General features: G+C 43.5%; 1 protein-coding gene across 1 annotated transcript in view; it reads left to right on the top strand.

Moving 5' to 3' along the window:
* LOC122762676 (protein WWC2-like) overlaps positions 1-16,549 on the top strand; it is a 28,501-nt gene extending 11,952 nt beyond the window's left edge. The window contains exons 2-5 of the mRNA XM_044017874.1: positions 13,491-13,600; positions 14,016-14,216; positions 15,055-15,131; positions 16,466-16,549. Of these exons, the coding sequence (XP_043873809.1) occupies positions 13,491-13,600; positions 14,016-14,216; positions 15,055-15,131; positions 16,466-16,549 (472 nt within the window). The remainder of the gene's footprint in view (positions 1-13,490; positions 13,601-14,015; positions 14,217-15,054; positions 15,132-16,465) is intronic.
* Positions 16,550-17,113: the final 564 nt, after the last annotated feature.

Here is a 17,113-nt window from a genome sequence, read left to right as displayed (position 1 = left end):
CACTCAGACGGTAGCTGTGTTCTGCTCACAGTCAGCCATGTTCTCTGGTCACCGCCATCGGTGTAGCCATGTTCATCACAGTCAGCCATGTTCTGGTCACAGTCAGCCGCGTTCTGCTCACCGGCCATGTAGCCGTGTTCTGCTCACAGTCAGCCGTTCCTGGGTCATAAAGCTATGTTCTGGTCACAGTCAGCAGTTCTGGTCACAGTCAGCGGTTCGCTCTGGTCACCGCTCAGACGTGTAGCTGTGTTTTGCTCACAGTCAGCCGTGTTCTGGTCACAGTCAGCCGTGTTATCTGGTACCGCACAGGCGGTAGCTGTGTTCTAGTCCCAGTCAGCGTGTTCGCTCTGGTCACGCACAGACGCAGTAACCGCAGTTCTGGTCACAGTCAGCCGTGTTCGCTGGTCACCACTCAGGCGTGTCGGTCACAGTCAGCCGTGTTCGCTCTGGTCACCGGACAGACGCAGCCGTGTTCTGGTCACAGTCAGCCGTTCGCTTGGTCAGCCAGACGTGTAGCCGTTCTGGTCACAGTCAGCTGTGTTCGCTCTGGTCACCACTCAGATGTGTAGCCGTGTTCTGCTCACAGTCAGCCTTGTTCGCTTCTGGTCACCAGGCGGTAGCTGTGTTTTGCTCACAGTCAGCGCGGTTCTGGTCACAGTCAGCGTGTTTGCTCTGGTACCACACAGATGTGTAGCTGTGTTCTAGTCCCAGTCAGCCGTGTTCACTCTGGTCACCGTGGTGCAGTCCCCGTGTTGGTCACCGCATAGGCGTGTTCTGGTCACAGTCAGCCGCTCTGGTCACCGCACAGACGCAGCCGTGTTCTGCTCACAGTCAGCCTTGTTCGCTCTGGTCACCGCTCAGACGTGTAGCCGTGTTCTGGTCACAGTCAGCCACGCTTCTGGTCACCACTCAGTCCATGTTCTGGTCACAGTCAGTTGTTTCCTCTGGTGTACGTGTTCTAGTCCCAGTGTGTTCGGGTCACAGTCAGCGTAGCTTTCTGGTCACAGTCAGCCATGTTCCTCTGGTCACCACACGACGCAGCTGTGTTCTAGTCCCAGTCAGCGGGGCTCTGGTCACCACACAGACGTGTAGCCGTGTTCTGGTCACAGTCAGCCGTGTTCTCTGGTCACGCCAGTTCTGGTCACAGTCAGCCGTGTTCTGTCAGTCAGCCGCGTGTAGCCGTCTGGTCACAGTCTGAGAGTGGCTCTGGTCACCGCCAGCGTAGCCGTTTCTGGTCACAGTCAGCCTTGTTCTCTCTGGTCACCCAGACGCAGCCGTGTTCTGGTCACAGTCAGTTTCTGGTCACCGCCAGACGTGTCCGTCTGGTCACAGTCAGCCGTGTTCGTCACCCATAGGCTCTCAGTCACGGTTCTGGTCACAGTCAGCCGCGCGCTCTGGTCACCGCCAGTGACGACCGCGTGTTGTTCTGGTCACAGTCAGCCGCTTGCTCTGGTCACCACCAGACGCAGTAGCTGTGTTTTGCTCACATCAGCGTGTTCTGGTCACAGTCAGCCGTGTTCACTTCACCACTCAGACTGCAGCACCAGTGTTCTGGTCACAGTCAGCCGTGTTCACTCTGGTCACCACAGATGTGTCCGTTCGGTCAGCACTCTGGTCACCACACAGACGCGTAGCCGGTTCTAGTCCCAGTCAGCCGCGGTTCTGGTCCACACAGGCGTGTAGCAGTGTTCTGGTCACAGTCAGCCGTGTTCACTCTGGTCACCGCACAGACGTGTAGCCGGTTCTGCTCGGTGTTCTCTGGTCACCGCTCAGACGTGTAGCCGTGTTCTGCTCACAGTCAGCCGTGTTCGCTCTGGTCACCGCTCAGACGCTGCTGAGGCTCAACAACAAACAGAAAAATTCCTTTCTGTGTTAAAAAAGAAACATGAAAACCACTTTGGGAGGAATGTGACTTATGTCCAGCCTGTGTGAGGACCGGCCCTGAGCAGCTGACACACTGACAGACAGACAGACAAACGCACCCACACCCACGTCTCCCATTCTGAGCTGAATCTTATAGAAATAGGTCTCTATAAGTAGAACAACGTCCTCGTCTCTGTACACATTTAGACCATGTCTGGACAAGAGGAGGGGCTCGCCTCAGACTGAGACCAGGATTAATCCATAATCAAATCGATTCATATTTTTTTTAATAATTAAAAGCAAGTTTCTGTGATTTTCTGCCTTCTTAAATGTGAATATTTTCTGGTTAATTTCCTCCATAAAACAAAGATTCAAGATTTCTTTATTGTCATTCCAACACACATTAAGACATGAGGTCAGAATAAAATTTCAGTCTCTCCAGAACCCGGTCAGCCCAACAATAACAAGAAAGAAAGAAAAAGAAGAACCAACAGTTTAAACTTAAAAAATATAAAATTTAAAAAACATTTAAAACTTTAAAACCTCTGGAGGTAAGGTGCTGTGTGATTGTAGAGTTAACAAATAGAGTAATATAATTATGCACACACGGGGAGAACATGCAAACTCCATGCAGAAAGGCCCTTGTTCCAACCGAGGCTCGAACCCGGGTCTTCTCGCTGCAAGGCGAGAGTGCTAACCACTACACCACCGTGTGGCCCCATAATTATTATATAATTATTTATAACAGAGGTGTCAAACATACGGCCCGGGGGCCAGAACCGGCCCACCAGAGGGTCCAATCGGCCCACAGGATGAATTTGTTAAAATTTAACACTAATCTAAATGTAATGTCAAATGCTCCAGACACCCATGACCAAATTATTGTGCCTTTATAGATCCAGTGTGCTGTGTAAATAGTACATTTAGGATATTGTTGAAATTGCACTTGTATTTCTCAAGAAATTTCATGTTTTGAAAAATTATCCTTCAGTAAATGTAAAACAAATGAGAAAAAACAAAGGGGTTCTTGTTGTTCATAGGTTATTATGCTATTATTTTACTATTTTTACTGGTCCGGCCCCCTTGCGATCAAATTGTGCTGTATGTGGCCCCTGAACAAAAATGAGTTTGACACCCCTGATTTATAATATAATATAATAATTTAAGTAACTGTCCTGAGGTAGAGTATAATAAGTAAGTAAAAATTAGTGCGAAAGGTAGGTGTACAGTACTAAAGAAATCACAAGAACTGAATCGTTTTGGTTTGTGGGCAAAAACAAGGCATTTGAGAACCTCATCATTTCCACAGTTTGACGAACACTGATTAACATTTGTCTGACATTATATGGATCAATAGTTTGTCGTAGTCGTAACTGAGACCAAACTAGAGCTGCTGTCAGAGTGGTCTGAGGAAAAAAAACAAAAACTAAATCAAAACAGCAGAATATGGTGAAGTACATGTGGCTGTTACATCTCAGTTGATATGTTATGCTGCTTTTTCACTACATGCTTCGGTTCGACTGGCCTCTGCATGGCACGGTTATTGTTCTTCTCCTTCAGTGAGAGAACCTGCTTCCTGCTCTGACGAGGTTCAGCTGAGCTGATGCTAAACCGTGACGTCATCAGACTGCCGGCCTCTGATTGGCCAGAGAGTGTCATCACTGAAGAGTCATGAGCAACAAAGTCCAACTGTAGATCAAAGTGAAAAAGATTTAAAAATCCTGAAAACATGGGTTAATCTGCAGCATTTAGCAAAGGAAACGTCTCAGATGTCAATAACAGAGGAGTCTGGTGTATGTTGAGACAGCACTGTTCAGTGACTGAAGGACAAATCTTTTTAATGATTCACTTTCACCCAGAACAAGTGCTTTACAAGTCACTAGTTAGTGTCACGGATAAAAACCAGTTCCATGCAGCTGAGTCGAGCTGAGGTGAGGCCAGTCATGCCGGGACCATGGAGTGGAAAAGCAGCAAAAATAGTGGTATTGTCTCATCTCTAGTTTGAACTAGATAAAGTAACGGTCGTAGTTTGTAAAATTAAATGTTTCACTTATTTCTAACCCGTGATAAACTGTATCAATATCTGAAAAACAAGGTATCGGTCGACCCCTAGTGTTTCTGCGAGCTCACTGTGTCTGGAGACCGATGATGATTTGTCTCTGTGACTCTGGAGGAAACTCACTGATCAATCAAAGCGGTGGTAAAGATTTCCCTCTGTAGATTCTTCCTCCTCGGCTGCAGCAGAATCTCCAGAGACCAGGAAGAAACAGACACCGCTGTCACATGACTGACACAACAAACCAAACATTCTCATATTGGCGCTGACATCTGATTTTCCGTGCATCCCGTTTGAATCCCTGGATGAACTGAGATTTTCCTTGTCCTTTCGTTGGACTGCAGACTCTAACGCTGCAGCCACACCTCTATGTTTTCATTTTAAAGGGATAGTTTGTGTCTCTTAATTTGGAATTGTTGATTTAGATTATAGGAGATTTACCATAATTTCTGGACTATAAGCCGCCCTGCGGCTTATACAACAGTGCGACTTACAGTATCTATGGACTTTTACAGCTAACAGTCACCAGGGGCGCACTATCAAGGAAGCGCAAGAGCGAGACAGACAGTTTGCGCCAGGTAACGAGAGCAAAACAAACCAAGTGAGCCCAAATGCAGTACGAGAGACAGAAGCCACTTGAAATCAGTGTGAATCGTGCGCACTACGAGTTCAGTGGGAGGCATGGATGACTAGCGGCGAGAAATCATTCACCAAAACTGGTCGCATGCGGAGAGCAACTTTTGCTCAAGTCTGCCAGTGGATCCTAACAGCATGGAGAAGTGTGAAAACATCCACGATCACCAACAGGTTTCGAAAAGCTGGACTGCTGCGTGATGATGACGAAGAGGACGGCGCAACTGCTGACGAAGCCGTTCGGAGGCTGTTTGATTCCGACACGAAGAGGACTTTGGTGGTTTTAGTACGCAGGAGGAAGTCGATGACACGAGGATTAATGACTGACTTTTCTGGTATAGTAGGCTGGTTATTTTGTTACTGCACCTTCACTGCTGTGTTGGCACTTTTTGGGAAAGATGATGAAAGATGCTGTTTGTCATGTCAAAGATGTGAAAGTTTGACAGAAAGATTTATTTTAGTGTTTCTCAAATGTTAATAAATGTCATCCAGGACTTAATGTCTCTGAGACATTGCTGGAGTTGAACAATCTGATTTATTTCATCCGGCCTCATTGATAAATATAGCTGTGTGTCATCTGCATAACAATGTAAGTGTATGTTGTGCTTCCTAATAATGTTCCCTAGAGGAAGCATATATAAGGTAAAAAGTATAGGCCCAAGCACTGAGCCTTGTGGAACTCCACAATTGTAGTGAGTAGTATGTTTGTAGTATGTTAATGATAAATCATTAACATGAACAAATTGGAATCTATCAGATAAGTGTGATTTAAACCAGCAGAGGGCAGCACCTGTGATACCAAGAGTCTGCACCAATCTCTGCAGTAGAATGTCATGATCAATGGTGTCAAATGCAGCACTAAGATCTAACAGGACAAGTAAAGAAACTAGACCATTGTCTGAAGATTGTTACTAACTTTAACTAGTGCACGTGGAGGTGTCCAGTGTGAGAGCAGCATAGAGCAGAGGAAGAATGTCTGTGCTCCTCTGAGGTAACGGCCCAGGATCAGGCCTCGTGCTGCGTCTGCATTCTGATCATTCTGGCCCCACTCTGACTGATGCTAATGAAACAGTGGTTGTGCTCCTCACAGCTGATGTCATCAGCTCTGTCCTGTCATAGTGAACAGGAAATCATTACACTCTGTATTTTCTGTTTTAATCCAAGCTGTCACTACTTAAACATACTTTCTGATTAATTCAATTCAATTCAATTTATTTGTATAGCACCAAATCATAACATACATGATCTCAGGTCTGTACATAGACAACATCAAAGAGAGCAGAGAACCCCAACAGTTCACACAATGAGCAAACACTAGGCATCAGTGGAGAGAAAAAACTCCCTCTTAACAGAAGAAGAAATCTCTGACAGAACCAGGCTCAGAGATGTGCGGTCATCTGCCTCGACCGGTTGGGGTGAAAGGAAAATGGGGGACAGAGGAGAGGTGGGGGACAGAAAATGGGTGGAGAGAAAGGACAAGAGGCAGATGAGGTAGAGACAGAAGAGAGAGAGAGAGAGACCAGCAGCAGATACACAACAACTGTATCAGGTTACAAGTTTATACAGTTACTGATATCGACTTTTTAATTACAAAATAATAATTAGGGATGCACGATATATCGGCATTAATATTGTTATCGGCCGATGTTCGTCATTTTTTAACATATCGGCATCGGTTCAATGAGTAAAACTGCGCCGATTTTAACAACCGATGTTTATACCCGTCTAATTGCTGTTTGTGTATGTGTGTCGGGAAGGGGAGGCCATGCGGCATTTGTTTGGGCATATGACAGCGTCAGTGACGCAAGCGCAGCACAAGATGTGTGTGTGTGTGTGTGTGTTGAGGAGAGAGAATGTCAGCGGTGTGGGCGATTTTTCAGGGTGTCAATAGAAGATACGCGAAAAGCATTATGCAACACTTGCAAAGTCGAGGTAATGCGCGGAGGGTTCCGCGTCAAGTCATTCAATACCACAAATTTGATTATGTCATTTGAAAAACCGCCACCCTGAAGTACACAAACAACGGCAGGAAGCTAACGCTAGTAACATTAGGCAGCAGACAAAAAGAAAGCAGCGCAGCTGGGACTCGACCAAAGGAAGACAGTGGCCAGGGCAATAACGATCAAGGTAATGGAAATGATTGCTCTTGACGACCAGCCGAGGGTTCCGACGGTTGATAGCGCATATTGAACCCCGCAACAACCTGCCAAGTCGGCGCTACTTTTCTGATGTTTTGCAATTGAATAAATATCTGGTTGCCATGAATACTGGCAAGTTTGATAAAGTATTTTAACATGTTTTCTTTTATTATGGCAGCTCTTAGTAGAGCTTGTCAGGTATTGTTTCTCATATCTGTTGTGTAGTTTTATTGTTAAGGGAAGTGGGGCGGTTGTTGTTGCCGGGAGGAAGGGTTGTTGACTTTATTTACGTACCCAGTGTAGACGCCCTTATCTCGGTTACAGTAACTTTGGCAGGGTATTATTTTTATTTATGTTCACGTTTGTAATTTATGATCCAAACTTTCTCACAGGAGTTTAGTGAGTTGAGGGAGTTAAACTGTACTTTAATTTAGTTACACACTTGCTACAAGTGGTAAAGGTTTCTAAAAACCTTTACTTGTAGTTGGTTACTTGTGTCTTATGTGACCTTGTTATTTGGAGGTAAAACATGTTTTGAAAATAAAGGAAGACATTCAAAAATTCAGCTTGCGTGATTTTCATTCTGTACAAACTTTTATCATCTCAGAAACTTTTTTTTAAAACATATATCGACATCGGTAGATATCGGTTATCGGCCATAGCAGCAATATTAATATCGGATATCGGTATCGGCGGAAATAGTCATATCGGTGCATCCCTAGTAATAATAATGGTGATGATAAGCGTAGCCTCGAAAACTGGATCTTGATCCTGCAACCTGCATGATAAGAATACAGAGAGAGAGAGAGGGAAGGAAGGAAAGACACAAACTAGGGAGAGAAAGAGACGAGGTTAATGACAAATAAAAAGTCGTAATCATATCCTGAGTGTGAGAGAGTGAATGTGCGTGCACCACAGCAAAATCCCCCAGCAGTTTAGTTCTATAGCAGCATAACTAAGAGATGGTCCAGGTTTCCCTGAACCAGCTCTAAGTATAAGCTTTATCAAAAAGGAAAGTTTTAAGTCTAACTTTAAATACAGAGAGAGTGTCCGCCTCCCGAACTATCATTGGAAGCTGGTTCCACAGGAGAGGAGGAGCCTGGTAACTGAAAGCTCTGCCTCCCATTCTGCTCTTACAGACTCTGGGAACCACAAGTAAACCTGTATTTTGTGACCTAAGTGGTCTATTAGGGTGATAGGGTAAGACTAGGTCTTTCCGGTATGAAGGGGCCTGACCATTAAGTGCTTTGTACGTGAGGAGGAGGATTTTAAATTGAATTCTAAACTGTGGGTGGAGCCAGTGTAGAGAAGCTAACACTAGAGTTATATGGTCTCTCTTTCTAGTTCCTGTCAGAACTCGTGCTGCAGCATTTTGAATTAACTGAAGGATTCTAACAGACTTGTTGGAACATCCTGATAATAAGGCGTTACAGTAATCTAATCTAGATGTAACAAAAGCATGAACTAGTTTTTCAGCATCCTGTAAAGACAGAATGTTTCTAATTTTCATAATGTTCCGCAGGTGGAAGAAGGCTGTTCTGGAAATGAGTTTTATGTGTGAATCAAAAGACATTTCCTGGTCAAAAGTAACTCCAAGGTTCCTCACAGTGGAACTGGAAGCCATGGTGATGTCATCTAAAGTGACAATGTGATCAGAAAGTTTTTCTCTGAGGGGTTTAGGGAGTATAAAAGTTTAAAAGTAGAAAGTTACAGGTCATCCAGGACTTAATGTCTCTGAGACATTCCTGGAGTTGAGCAACCTGATTTATTTCATCCTGCCTCATCGATAGATATAGCTGTGTGTCATCTGCATAACAATGAAAGTGTATGTTATGCTTTCTAATAATGTTCCCTCGAGGAAGCATATATAAGGTAAAAAGTATAGGCCCAAGCACTGAGCCTTGTGGAACTCCACAATTAACTTTTGTTTGTAGTGAGGCTTTATCATTAACATGAACAAACTGGAATCTATCAGATAAGTATGATTTAAACCAGCAGAGGGCAGCACCTGTGATACCAAGAGTCTGCTCCAATCTCTGCAGTAGAATATCATGATCAATGGTGTCAAATGCAGCACTAAGATCTAACAGGACAAGTAAAGAAACTAGACCATTATCTGACGCCAAGAGAAGATCGTTACTAACTTTAACTAGTGCTGTTTCTGTGCTATGGTTTAATCTGAAAATCTTCAGGCCATTAATGCGCAAATATTCACATGATTAGAGATGCAACTAATGATTAAGACCTTTTCATGTCCACTACCGATATCAGTTTCCTGCTGTGATGAATTTGTTTTGTTTGTTTTGGGACTTAGTAACCCAGTTATGCTGCTTTTCCACGACATGGTCCTGACTTGACTGGCCTCTGCATGGCACAGTTATTTTTCTTTTCCATCAGAGAACCTGGTACCTGCTGTTTTTTTAGTTCCTGCTCTGATGAGGTTCAGCTGAGCTGATAAAGTCAACAGACTGCCGGCAACTGATTGGTCAGAGAGTGTCGTCACAATGAGCATGAGTCATGAGCGTGACGTCCGACATAAGAATCAAAGCCAACAATGTCCAACTGTAGATCAGTTTAAAAAAAAAATCCAAAATCTATTTACAGTGGATACGGAAAGTATTCAGACCCCTTTAAATGTTTCACTCTTTGTTTCATTGTAGCCATTTGCTAAAATCAAAAAAGTTAATTTTATTTCTCATTAATGTACACTCAGCACCACATCTTGACAGAAAAAAAAGCAGAAATGTAGAAATTTTTGCAAATTTATTAAAAAAGAAAAACTGAAATATCACATGGTCATAAGTATTCAGAGCCTTTGCTGTGACACTCATATTTAACTCACATGCTGTCCATTTCTTCTGATTGTCCTTGAGATGGTTCTGCTCCTTCATTGGAGTCCAGCTGTGTTTAATTAAAGTGATTGGACTTGATTAGGAAAGGCACACACCTGTCTATATAAGACCTTACAGCTCACAGTGCATGTCAGAGCAAATGAGAATCATGAGGTCAAAGGAACTGCACAAGGAGCTCAGAGACAGAATTGTGGCAAGACACAGATCAGGCCATGGTTACAAAAGAATTTCTGCAAGGTTCCATAATCCTTAAATGGAAGACGTTTGGGATGACCAGAACACTTCCTAGACCTGGCCGTCCAGCCAAACTGAGCAATCGTGGGAGAAGAGCCTTGGTGAGAGAGGTAAAGAAGAACCCAAAGATCACTGTGGCTGAGCTCCAGAGATGCAGTAGGGAGATGGGAGAAAGTTCCACAAAGTCCACTATCACTGCAGCCCTCCACCAGTCGGGGCTTTATGGTAGAGTGGCCCGACAGAAGCCTCTCCTCAGTGCAAGACATATGGAAGCCTGCATAGAGTTTGCCAAAAAACACATGAAGGACTCCCAGACTATGAGAAATAAGATTCTCTGGTCTGATGAGACCAAGATTGAAGTTGTTGGTGTTAATTCTAAGTGGTATGTGTGGAGAAAACCAGGCACTGCTCATCACCTGCCCAATACAATCCCAACAGTGAAACATGGTGGTGGCAGCATCATGCTATGGGGGTGCTCAGGACCTCAGACTGGGCCGAAGGTTCACCTTCCAACAAGACAATGACCCTAAACACACAGCTAAAATAACGGAGGAGTGGCTTCGGAGCAACTCTGTGACCATTCTTGACTGGCCCAGCCAGAGCCCTGACCTAAACCAATTAAGCATCTCTGGAGAGACCTGAACATCTGATCTGCAAGGAAGAATGTCAGAGGATCCCCAAATCCAAGTGTGGAAAAACTTTGTTGCATCATTCCCAAGAAGACTCATGGCTGTACTAGCTCAAAAGGGTGTTTTTACTCAATACTGAGCAAAGGGTCTGAATACTTATGACCATGAGATATTTCAGTTTTTCTTTTTTAATAAATTTGCAAAAATTTCTACATTTCTGTTTTTTTTCTGTCAAGATGGGGTGCTGAGTGTACATTCATGAGAAATGAAATGAACTTTTTTGATTTTAGAAAATGGCTGCAAAGAAACAAAGAGTGACACATTTAAATGGGTCTGAATACTTTCCGTACCCACTGTATAAAAAGTCTACTTATAATTCCAAAATCTACTTATAATTCCAAAGTCTACTTATAATTCCAAAGTCTACTTGAAGTTCCAAAATCTACTTATAATCTATTTATAATTCCAAAATCTACTCATAATCTATTTATAATTCTCAAATCTACTTCAATTTCCATAATCTACTTAAAGTTCCAAAATCTACTTAAAGTTCCAAATCCCTCTGATCAGAGAGTGTCGTCATTGAAGAGTCATGAATGCAACGTCCAACACAAGAATCAAAGCCAACAAAGTCCAACTGTAGCTCAAAGTTAAAACGACTTAAGAATCCTGAAAACATTTAGCAAAGGAAATGTCTCTAATGTCAACAGAGTAGTCTGGTGTATGTAGAGACAGCACATTCAGTGACTGAAGGACTGAACCATTCTGTGAACAAATCTTTTTAATCCACTGCAGGGTTTCCTCCAGGAAACCTGCTAAGCCTGGTGGTAGCAGCCCACTGTGTTTTTGTAAAAAAATGTAAAAATTTGACAGGAAATTTGAAATGATGACAATTATGTGATATTGTAAGACATTGAATAACAATACTCAAACACCAAGTATAGAGTCTTACCAAAAGGCTCACTCTTGAAACACTGTTTTAACAACAATATCAATTTCTGGCCAGGATCTCCAACATCTCATCAACAATTTTGTGGGATCTATAATTAGCCCTCTTGCCAATCTAAAAAAGAAAGAAAAAGTAACATAACACATACCATTTATAATGTTTTGAAAACTTTGTCAACACCACAAAATATGAAAAAAGAAAGTGTTTTTTGACCCTTTCTTCGTGACATGTCGCGTGATTGGATGACGTTGTTAGTGTGTAGACAGTAGGTAGAGACAGGCAGTGGTTTTGGGGGTTCAGGTGTTGAAAAATACACCTCACCTCACGCCCCCCCATTTATTCACTTATTGACCATAGGATGTCGCCATTGTGCTTGGGGATACGGTTGAAAGCTCTATATACTGCCTTTGGTAACACTGTTTGTGGTGAATAAAAAAATCTATTTAAAATAAATAAACAAGTGGCACTTAGCCTGTCGAGGGGCTAAGTGATGCACTGATTCTAATACCCAAAACAACTGCTCCTCAGCGTGGACGGAGTCATCATTGCATGGCTGCATGAAACTGCTGTGACTTTGTTTTATATGATTTATAAAACAGTTATTTTCGGGTGGACTTTTTGTCAATTTTATAGATTTCTTTACAATCCCGACGTGCTGTGTTGTTGAGGGCATGAGGCTTGTATCTCAGGTCCAATGACACATTTATCTCTGGAAGTTAGTAAAAAAACCTGTATATTTTGTGGGTGAAGTGGTCCCTTGTTATTATATCAGTGGCAGAAATTTGACAGATGAAATGCTGATTTAATCACAGTTCAGTGATGATGTGTGAGCTTTTCTCTTTGTGTGTGTATGAATAATCACAATCCACTCGCTATGTTTACGCTGACGAGGAAGAGAAGTTCAGTGTTTCGCTGATGTTAAAGGGGACATATTATACCCTATTTCCCCCATTAAAATAGTTCCCTGGTGTCCTAATGAACATGTCAGTGACATGCTTTGGTCAAAATACCATAAGGATGAAGAATCATAGCAGTTCAATAACCCTGCTAAACCCGCCCCTTTCAGAACGCTCGGTTTTGTGCATGGTCCCTTTACATGCAAATGAGACACAGGCAAACACACACCCACTTCTTCCAGGGGGTTTCTGATTTGTCCTCTTTACAGCGCTTTACAGCTCTATTCGTCTCCCCCTCCCTCCACTAGTTCTCTGACAATATCAACATGGCAGCGTGCGCAGGAAACAGCGAGAGTGCCGTCACAGGAAGAGACGTCCTAAATAAGGATCGAACTGAACACTGTCCAACTGTAAATCAGTTAAAAACACTTATGAACAGCACCGCTGATCGCCACTGCTGACCAGCTCCGGGCAGTTTAGGCAGATCGTCGCTCGCCGCTGGCAATCAGCGGTGACACAGAGAGTGCAGCACCGGTGATCGTCAGCAGCGTGCTGCATAAACAGCTGCTTTATGTGATTGTATCAGACTGAGTCTGTGCTCCGGTCATGGAGGACGTACTGAACAAATATTTTTAATTAGGACGTGTCAGAATGGTCAGTTATGACCTCTATGTGACCTTTTCTTAACAATGTGTGTGTTTGTACGTCGCTGACTAAATACGGCGACCGCTGGCCACAGTCTGATGTGAAGTGGTGCGAACACACGAACACACGTTTGCTGACTTTATCCGGCACATTAGCTTCATATATAAAATCCTCTGTAAAACACTGTGCTCCACTGTGCAGCCACCAACAGCACACTTGTCCCTCCACGTTGACATAATACCGCTCTTCCTCCCTCGCCTGCACTCTCACAGGGACAAGGTGGAGCTAAGGTGGAGCTCTCCAAGTAAACTTACTGGTGGGCGGTAACATTCGCGGTGAAATGCGCATGCTGCCGTCATAAGCGCAGGGAATTCAACATGGAGTGTTTTATCGCTTATACTTACACTAAGGGGGACCACGAAAACATGACTGAGTATTCTTTTTCCACACTTTGGCGACTGGTAGGGCCTCCAGAGTCCCAAATATAAGTATTGAAATGGTTAAAAAGTTGATTTTGCATAATATGTCCCCTTTAAAGTGACACTGTTGTTGTTGTCGTCGTTGTTGTTGTTGAGCTGATCTTAAATCATTCCAGAATCACTAAACCACTGTCGTTTGCTGACTGCGTTGGAGACGAACTGCCGCTCGGGTGGGAGGAAGTTTACGACCAGCAAGTGGGCGTTTACTACATCGACCACATCAACAGTGAGTACACACTTATCATCTTCATCATCATGACCATGCCCTCTGACCCTTTTCTAGACATTTAACTCCACATTTCTGTTTTTTAACTTATAAATAAATAAAAACCTCTAAACCAAACCCCACAGATCTAATGTCTTATTTTGTTAATTCAGCATTTGAAATGTGTTCAGATTGACCTTATATTTATATATTACAGACGTTTTTTGTCCCTGCGTCCACCTGCAGGTCTGTAGTGACACAAACACAATATTTTTCATACTCCTGTTACAGCATATGTCGATATACAGTTTCCTCATTGTACAAAATGAATGAACATTAACTTTGAATTTCTGAAGTTTTGAGTGGATTCAGAATCTTTTTGGGTAAGAATCATGATCTTTACATGACACCTCTGCTCGTCATATCCCGTTGTCAGAGACCACCCAGATTGAGAACCCACGGACTCAATGGCGGCAGGAGCAGGAGCGTATGTTGAAGGAGTACCTGGTCGTGGCCCAGGAGGCCCTGAGAGCCAAGAAGGAGATGTACCTGGTGAAGCAGCAGCGTCTGGAGCTGGCTCAGCAGGAAATGCTGCTCTTCCACGAGCTGTCCGAGGACAACCGCTCCATCACCAGCAGTAAGAACTTGACTCGCCTCTCTTTTCAGAAACACACATGAGGAGTGTCAGCTGACCTGGACGTTCTTCACTACATTGTCGATGTTCCCTCAGGAAACAGTGGGTGATGTAGATCTACCCCACCCTCCCCCTCCCCCTGTCACCACCTCCACCCAGTTCACTCTCCTGACCTAAGGCTGAATTCAGCTCTCATTGTGATGTCTTGTCAGTGTTGTGAGCGCCCCCCTGTGCTTACAAACTAGCAATGAAATCATGGCTGCCACTGTGAATATGAGGAAAATCTTTTTTATAAAAAAATGACATCAGCTTAAAGCTTAAGAAAATATTAGCAAATTTATTCACTGAAGTTTGTAAACCACTCACTCTCCCACACCAAAGTCCACAGAGGAAATCAGTGATTTTAACATCACACACACACACACACACACACAGGAGTTGTTGATCCACTGCTGCCTCCATCACCAAGTTCTAATGTTTGACCTCAGTGACACAAAGTGACCACACGAGGACCAGCAGAGGACCAGCAGCTCCTGTGTGCTGTGATCACTGATTTTCTCTGTGGACTTTGGTGTGGGAGAGTGAGTGGTTTACAAAAGTCTGTCTGACAGTGAGATAAAGACGTGAACATGTTCTTAAGATATAGATTTAAACTGACAGATTTTATTCAGTCAGTCTTTTGCTAAAGTGGCCAAAAGTCTCTGTTTCTGTGTCAGGAACTGATACAAGCACACTTCCAAACCTAAATGATCCCTTTAACACTATCAGTGTTCGTTAACTGTGAATGTAACCCACTTCTCTCCTTCTCCTTTCGTGTGTGTGTGTGTGTGTGTGTTCACAGCTCTCTCCGGCTCGTCCTCGAGTGCTAAATACGACCCTGACCAAATCAAAGTGGAGATCGCCTGCAGACGAGAGCGGGTAAGTCGTTATGGGAGCAGAACAATGGGCTGCTGCGAGGGGGCCCCTTCTGGGCAGAGACGAGGGCCAGGGTGTGGCACCCCCCTACAGGATACTGTGGCTCTGGCCCCCCCGGGGGCCCTCGAGAGGATAAGGATGAGGTCATCATCAAGGGTCACACCGAGGTTAGGTCACTGAGCCACATGACCAAAGTGGACATTTCTCAGACATCGTCATTGAGTATGAGGGTGTTTCCTGCATTCACCCCTCCGCTGTCGAGCTGAACACATGAACGTGACCTAATTATAATGTTTCTATAGCAACAGGAATGTGTTTACTTGTACTGTAAAGACAAAGTGTTTCTGTTATTATGGACAACACACAAACAAACAAACTCAAAGTGTTAAAGGTCACGAGAGGTCAACCAATCATTTCTATGGCCCCCCATCTGATAAAATACTCCACATAATGCATACAAGTTAATTTAAAGATATACTATGCAACATCTCTGCTTTTAAAGGTACAGTGTGTAGGATTTTACCTAACCCTTCCTTTCTAAGGATGTAGGATGACAATTTATTGTCGCCTTCAAGATGTTGAGTCTGTCTATGAAAAACATCCAATATAGCGCCCTCTGTAGGCAAAAAAAACTTGCCCATGATGTAAATATAAGGAGCCCAACCTTTGGTAATTAAAACTACAATGCATACATTCAGGGAGTAATTTTACTCTCAAAAAAACATCCATGTAATTATTTTAAATTCAATTTCTACCAAATTTTAATAGATTTACCTAAATCTTACACACTGGGCCTTTTAAATATCTAACTATAAATAATGTTGTATACTTTTTTAGGTAGTGTACTTACATCTGCCTCTTAAAATCTGTAGAAATCTGTGTTTATTTTCAAAAAAATGTGATTGTGCTTTTAATTAGACATGGATACAAGATGTGAGGGAGTGAGATGGTCGCACTTTAAAAAAAAAAGGGCTGATCAATGTGTCTTTCAGCTTTAAATAACACTGGAATTAACACAGAGAGGATCGTTCACTTTTTCAGGAAGTGAACTGAAGCTCATGACACTGACCTAGTACGACTACGTTTTCACTGCGTTCAGAGCCTCAAACGTCTTCAAACACCTGTCTTCGCTCCACGTGAGGAGTCAAGTCACTGTGATGTGTAAAAGTAGAGGAATGAACCTTTGAATTTGTGGAGTTAGATGACATTTCTCTTAGATGGCAGTCTCTGTCTAAGTGCAGTGTGTGAGTAATGATGAGTCAGCACTTTTAGCAGACTGTGCTGAATGGTGTGTGTGGTGGTTCTGACCCGGTCGGCGATGGTTCTTGTGTCCACAGCTCTCCAGACTCAAGCAGGAACTGGCCCAGGTGAAGCAGGAGCTGCAGTATAAGGAGATGGGAGTGGAGACGCTGCAGGAGTGAGTGTTCTTAGACCTACTCCTTAACCTACACCTTTGCCTACACCTACACATTAGCCTACACCTTAACTTACATCTTAGCCTACACCTTAGCCTACACCTTAACTACACTTACCTAAGCCTACACCTAACCTACACCTTGCCTACACCTACACCTACACCTTAACTTACATCTTAGCCTACACCTTAGCCTACACCTTAACCTACACCTTAGCCTAATCCTACACCCTAACTTTTGCCTACACCTAACTTACACCTTGCCTGCACCTTAACCTACACCTTTCTACACCTACACTTACATACACCTTACTACACCTTAGCTTAAACCTACACCTCACACTACATTAGCCTACACCTTTCCACCTTAGCCTACACCTACACATTAGCCACACCTTAACCTACATCTTAGCCTACACACTTAACCTACCCTTATCCTACACCTACACCTAGCCTACCCCTTAGCCACCTCTACACCTACACATTAGCCTACACCTTAACCTATATTTTAGCCTACACCTAATCTATACCTGCACCTTAGCCCTCTACCACCTTAACCTTAGTCTACACT

This window comes from Solea senegalensis, unplaced genomic scaffold (genome assembly GCF_019176455.1).
Source record: "Solea senegalensis isolate Sse05_10M unplaced genomic scaffold, IFAPA_SoseM_1 scf7180000015944, whole genome shotgun sequence".
Classification (NCBI taxonomy): Eukaryota; Metazoa; Chordata; class Actinopteri; order Pleuronectiformes; family Soleidae; genus Solea; species Solea senegalensis.
The sequence above is the reverse complement of the archived record's forward strand: the minus strand, read 5'-3'. Positions and strand labels throughout refer to the sequence as shown.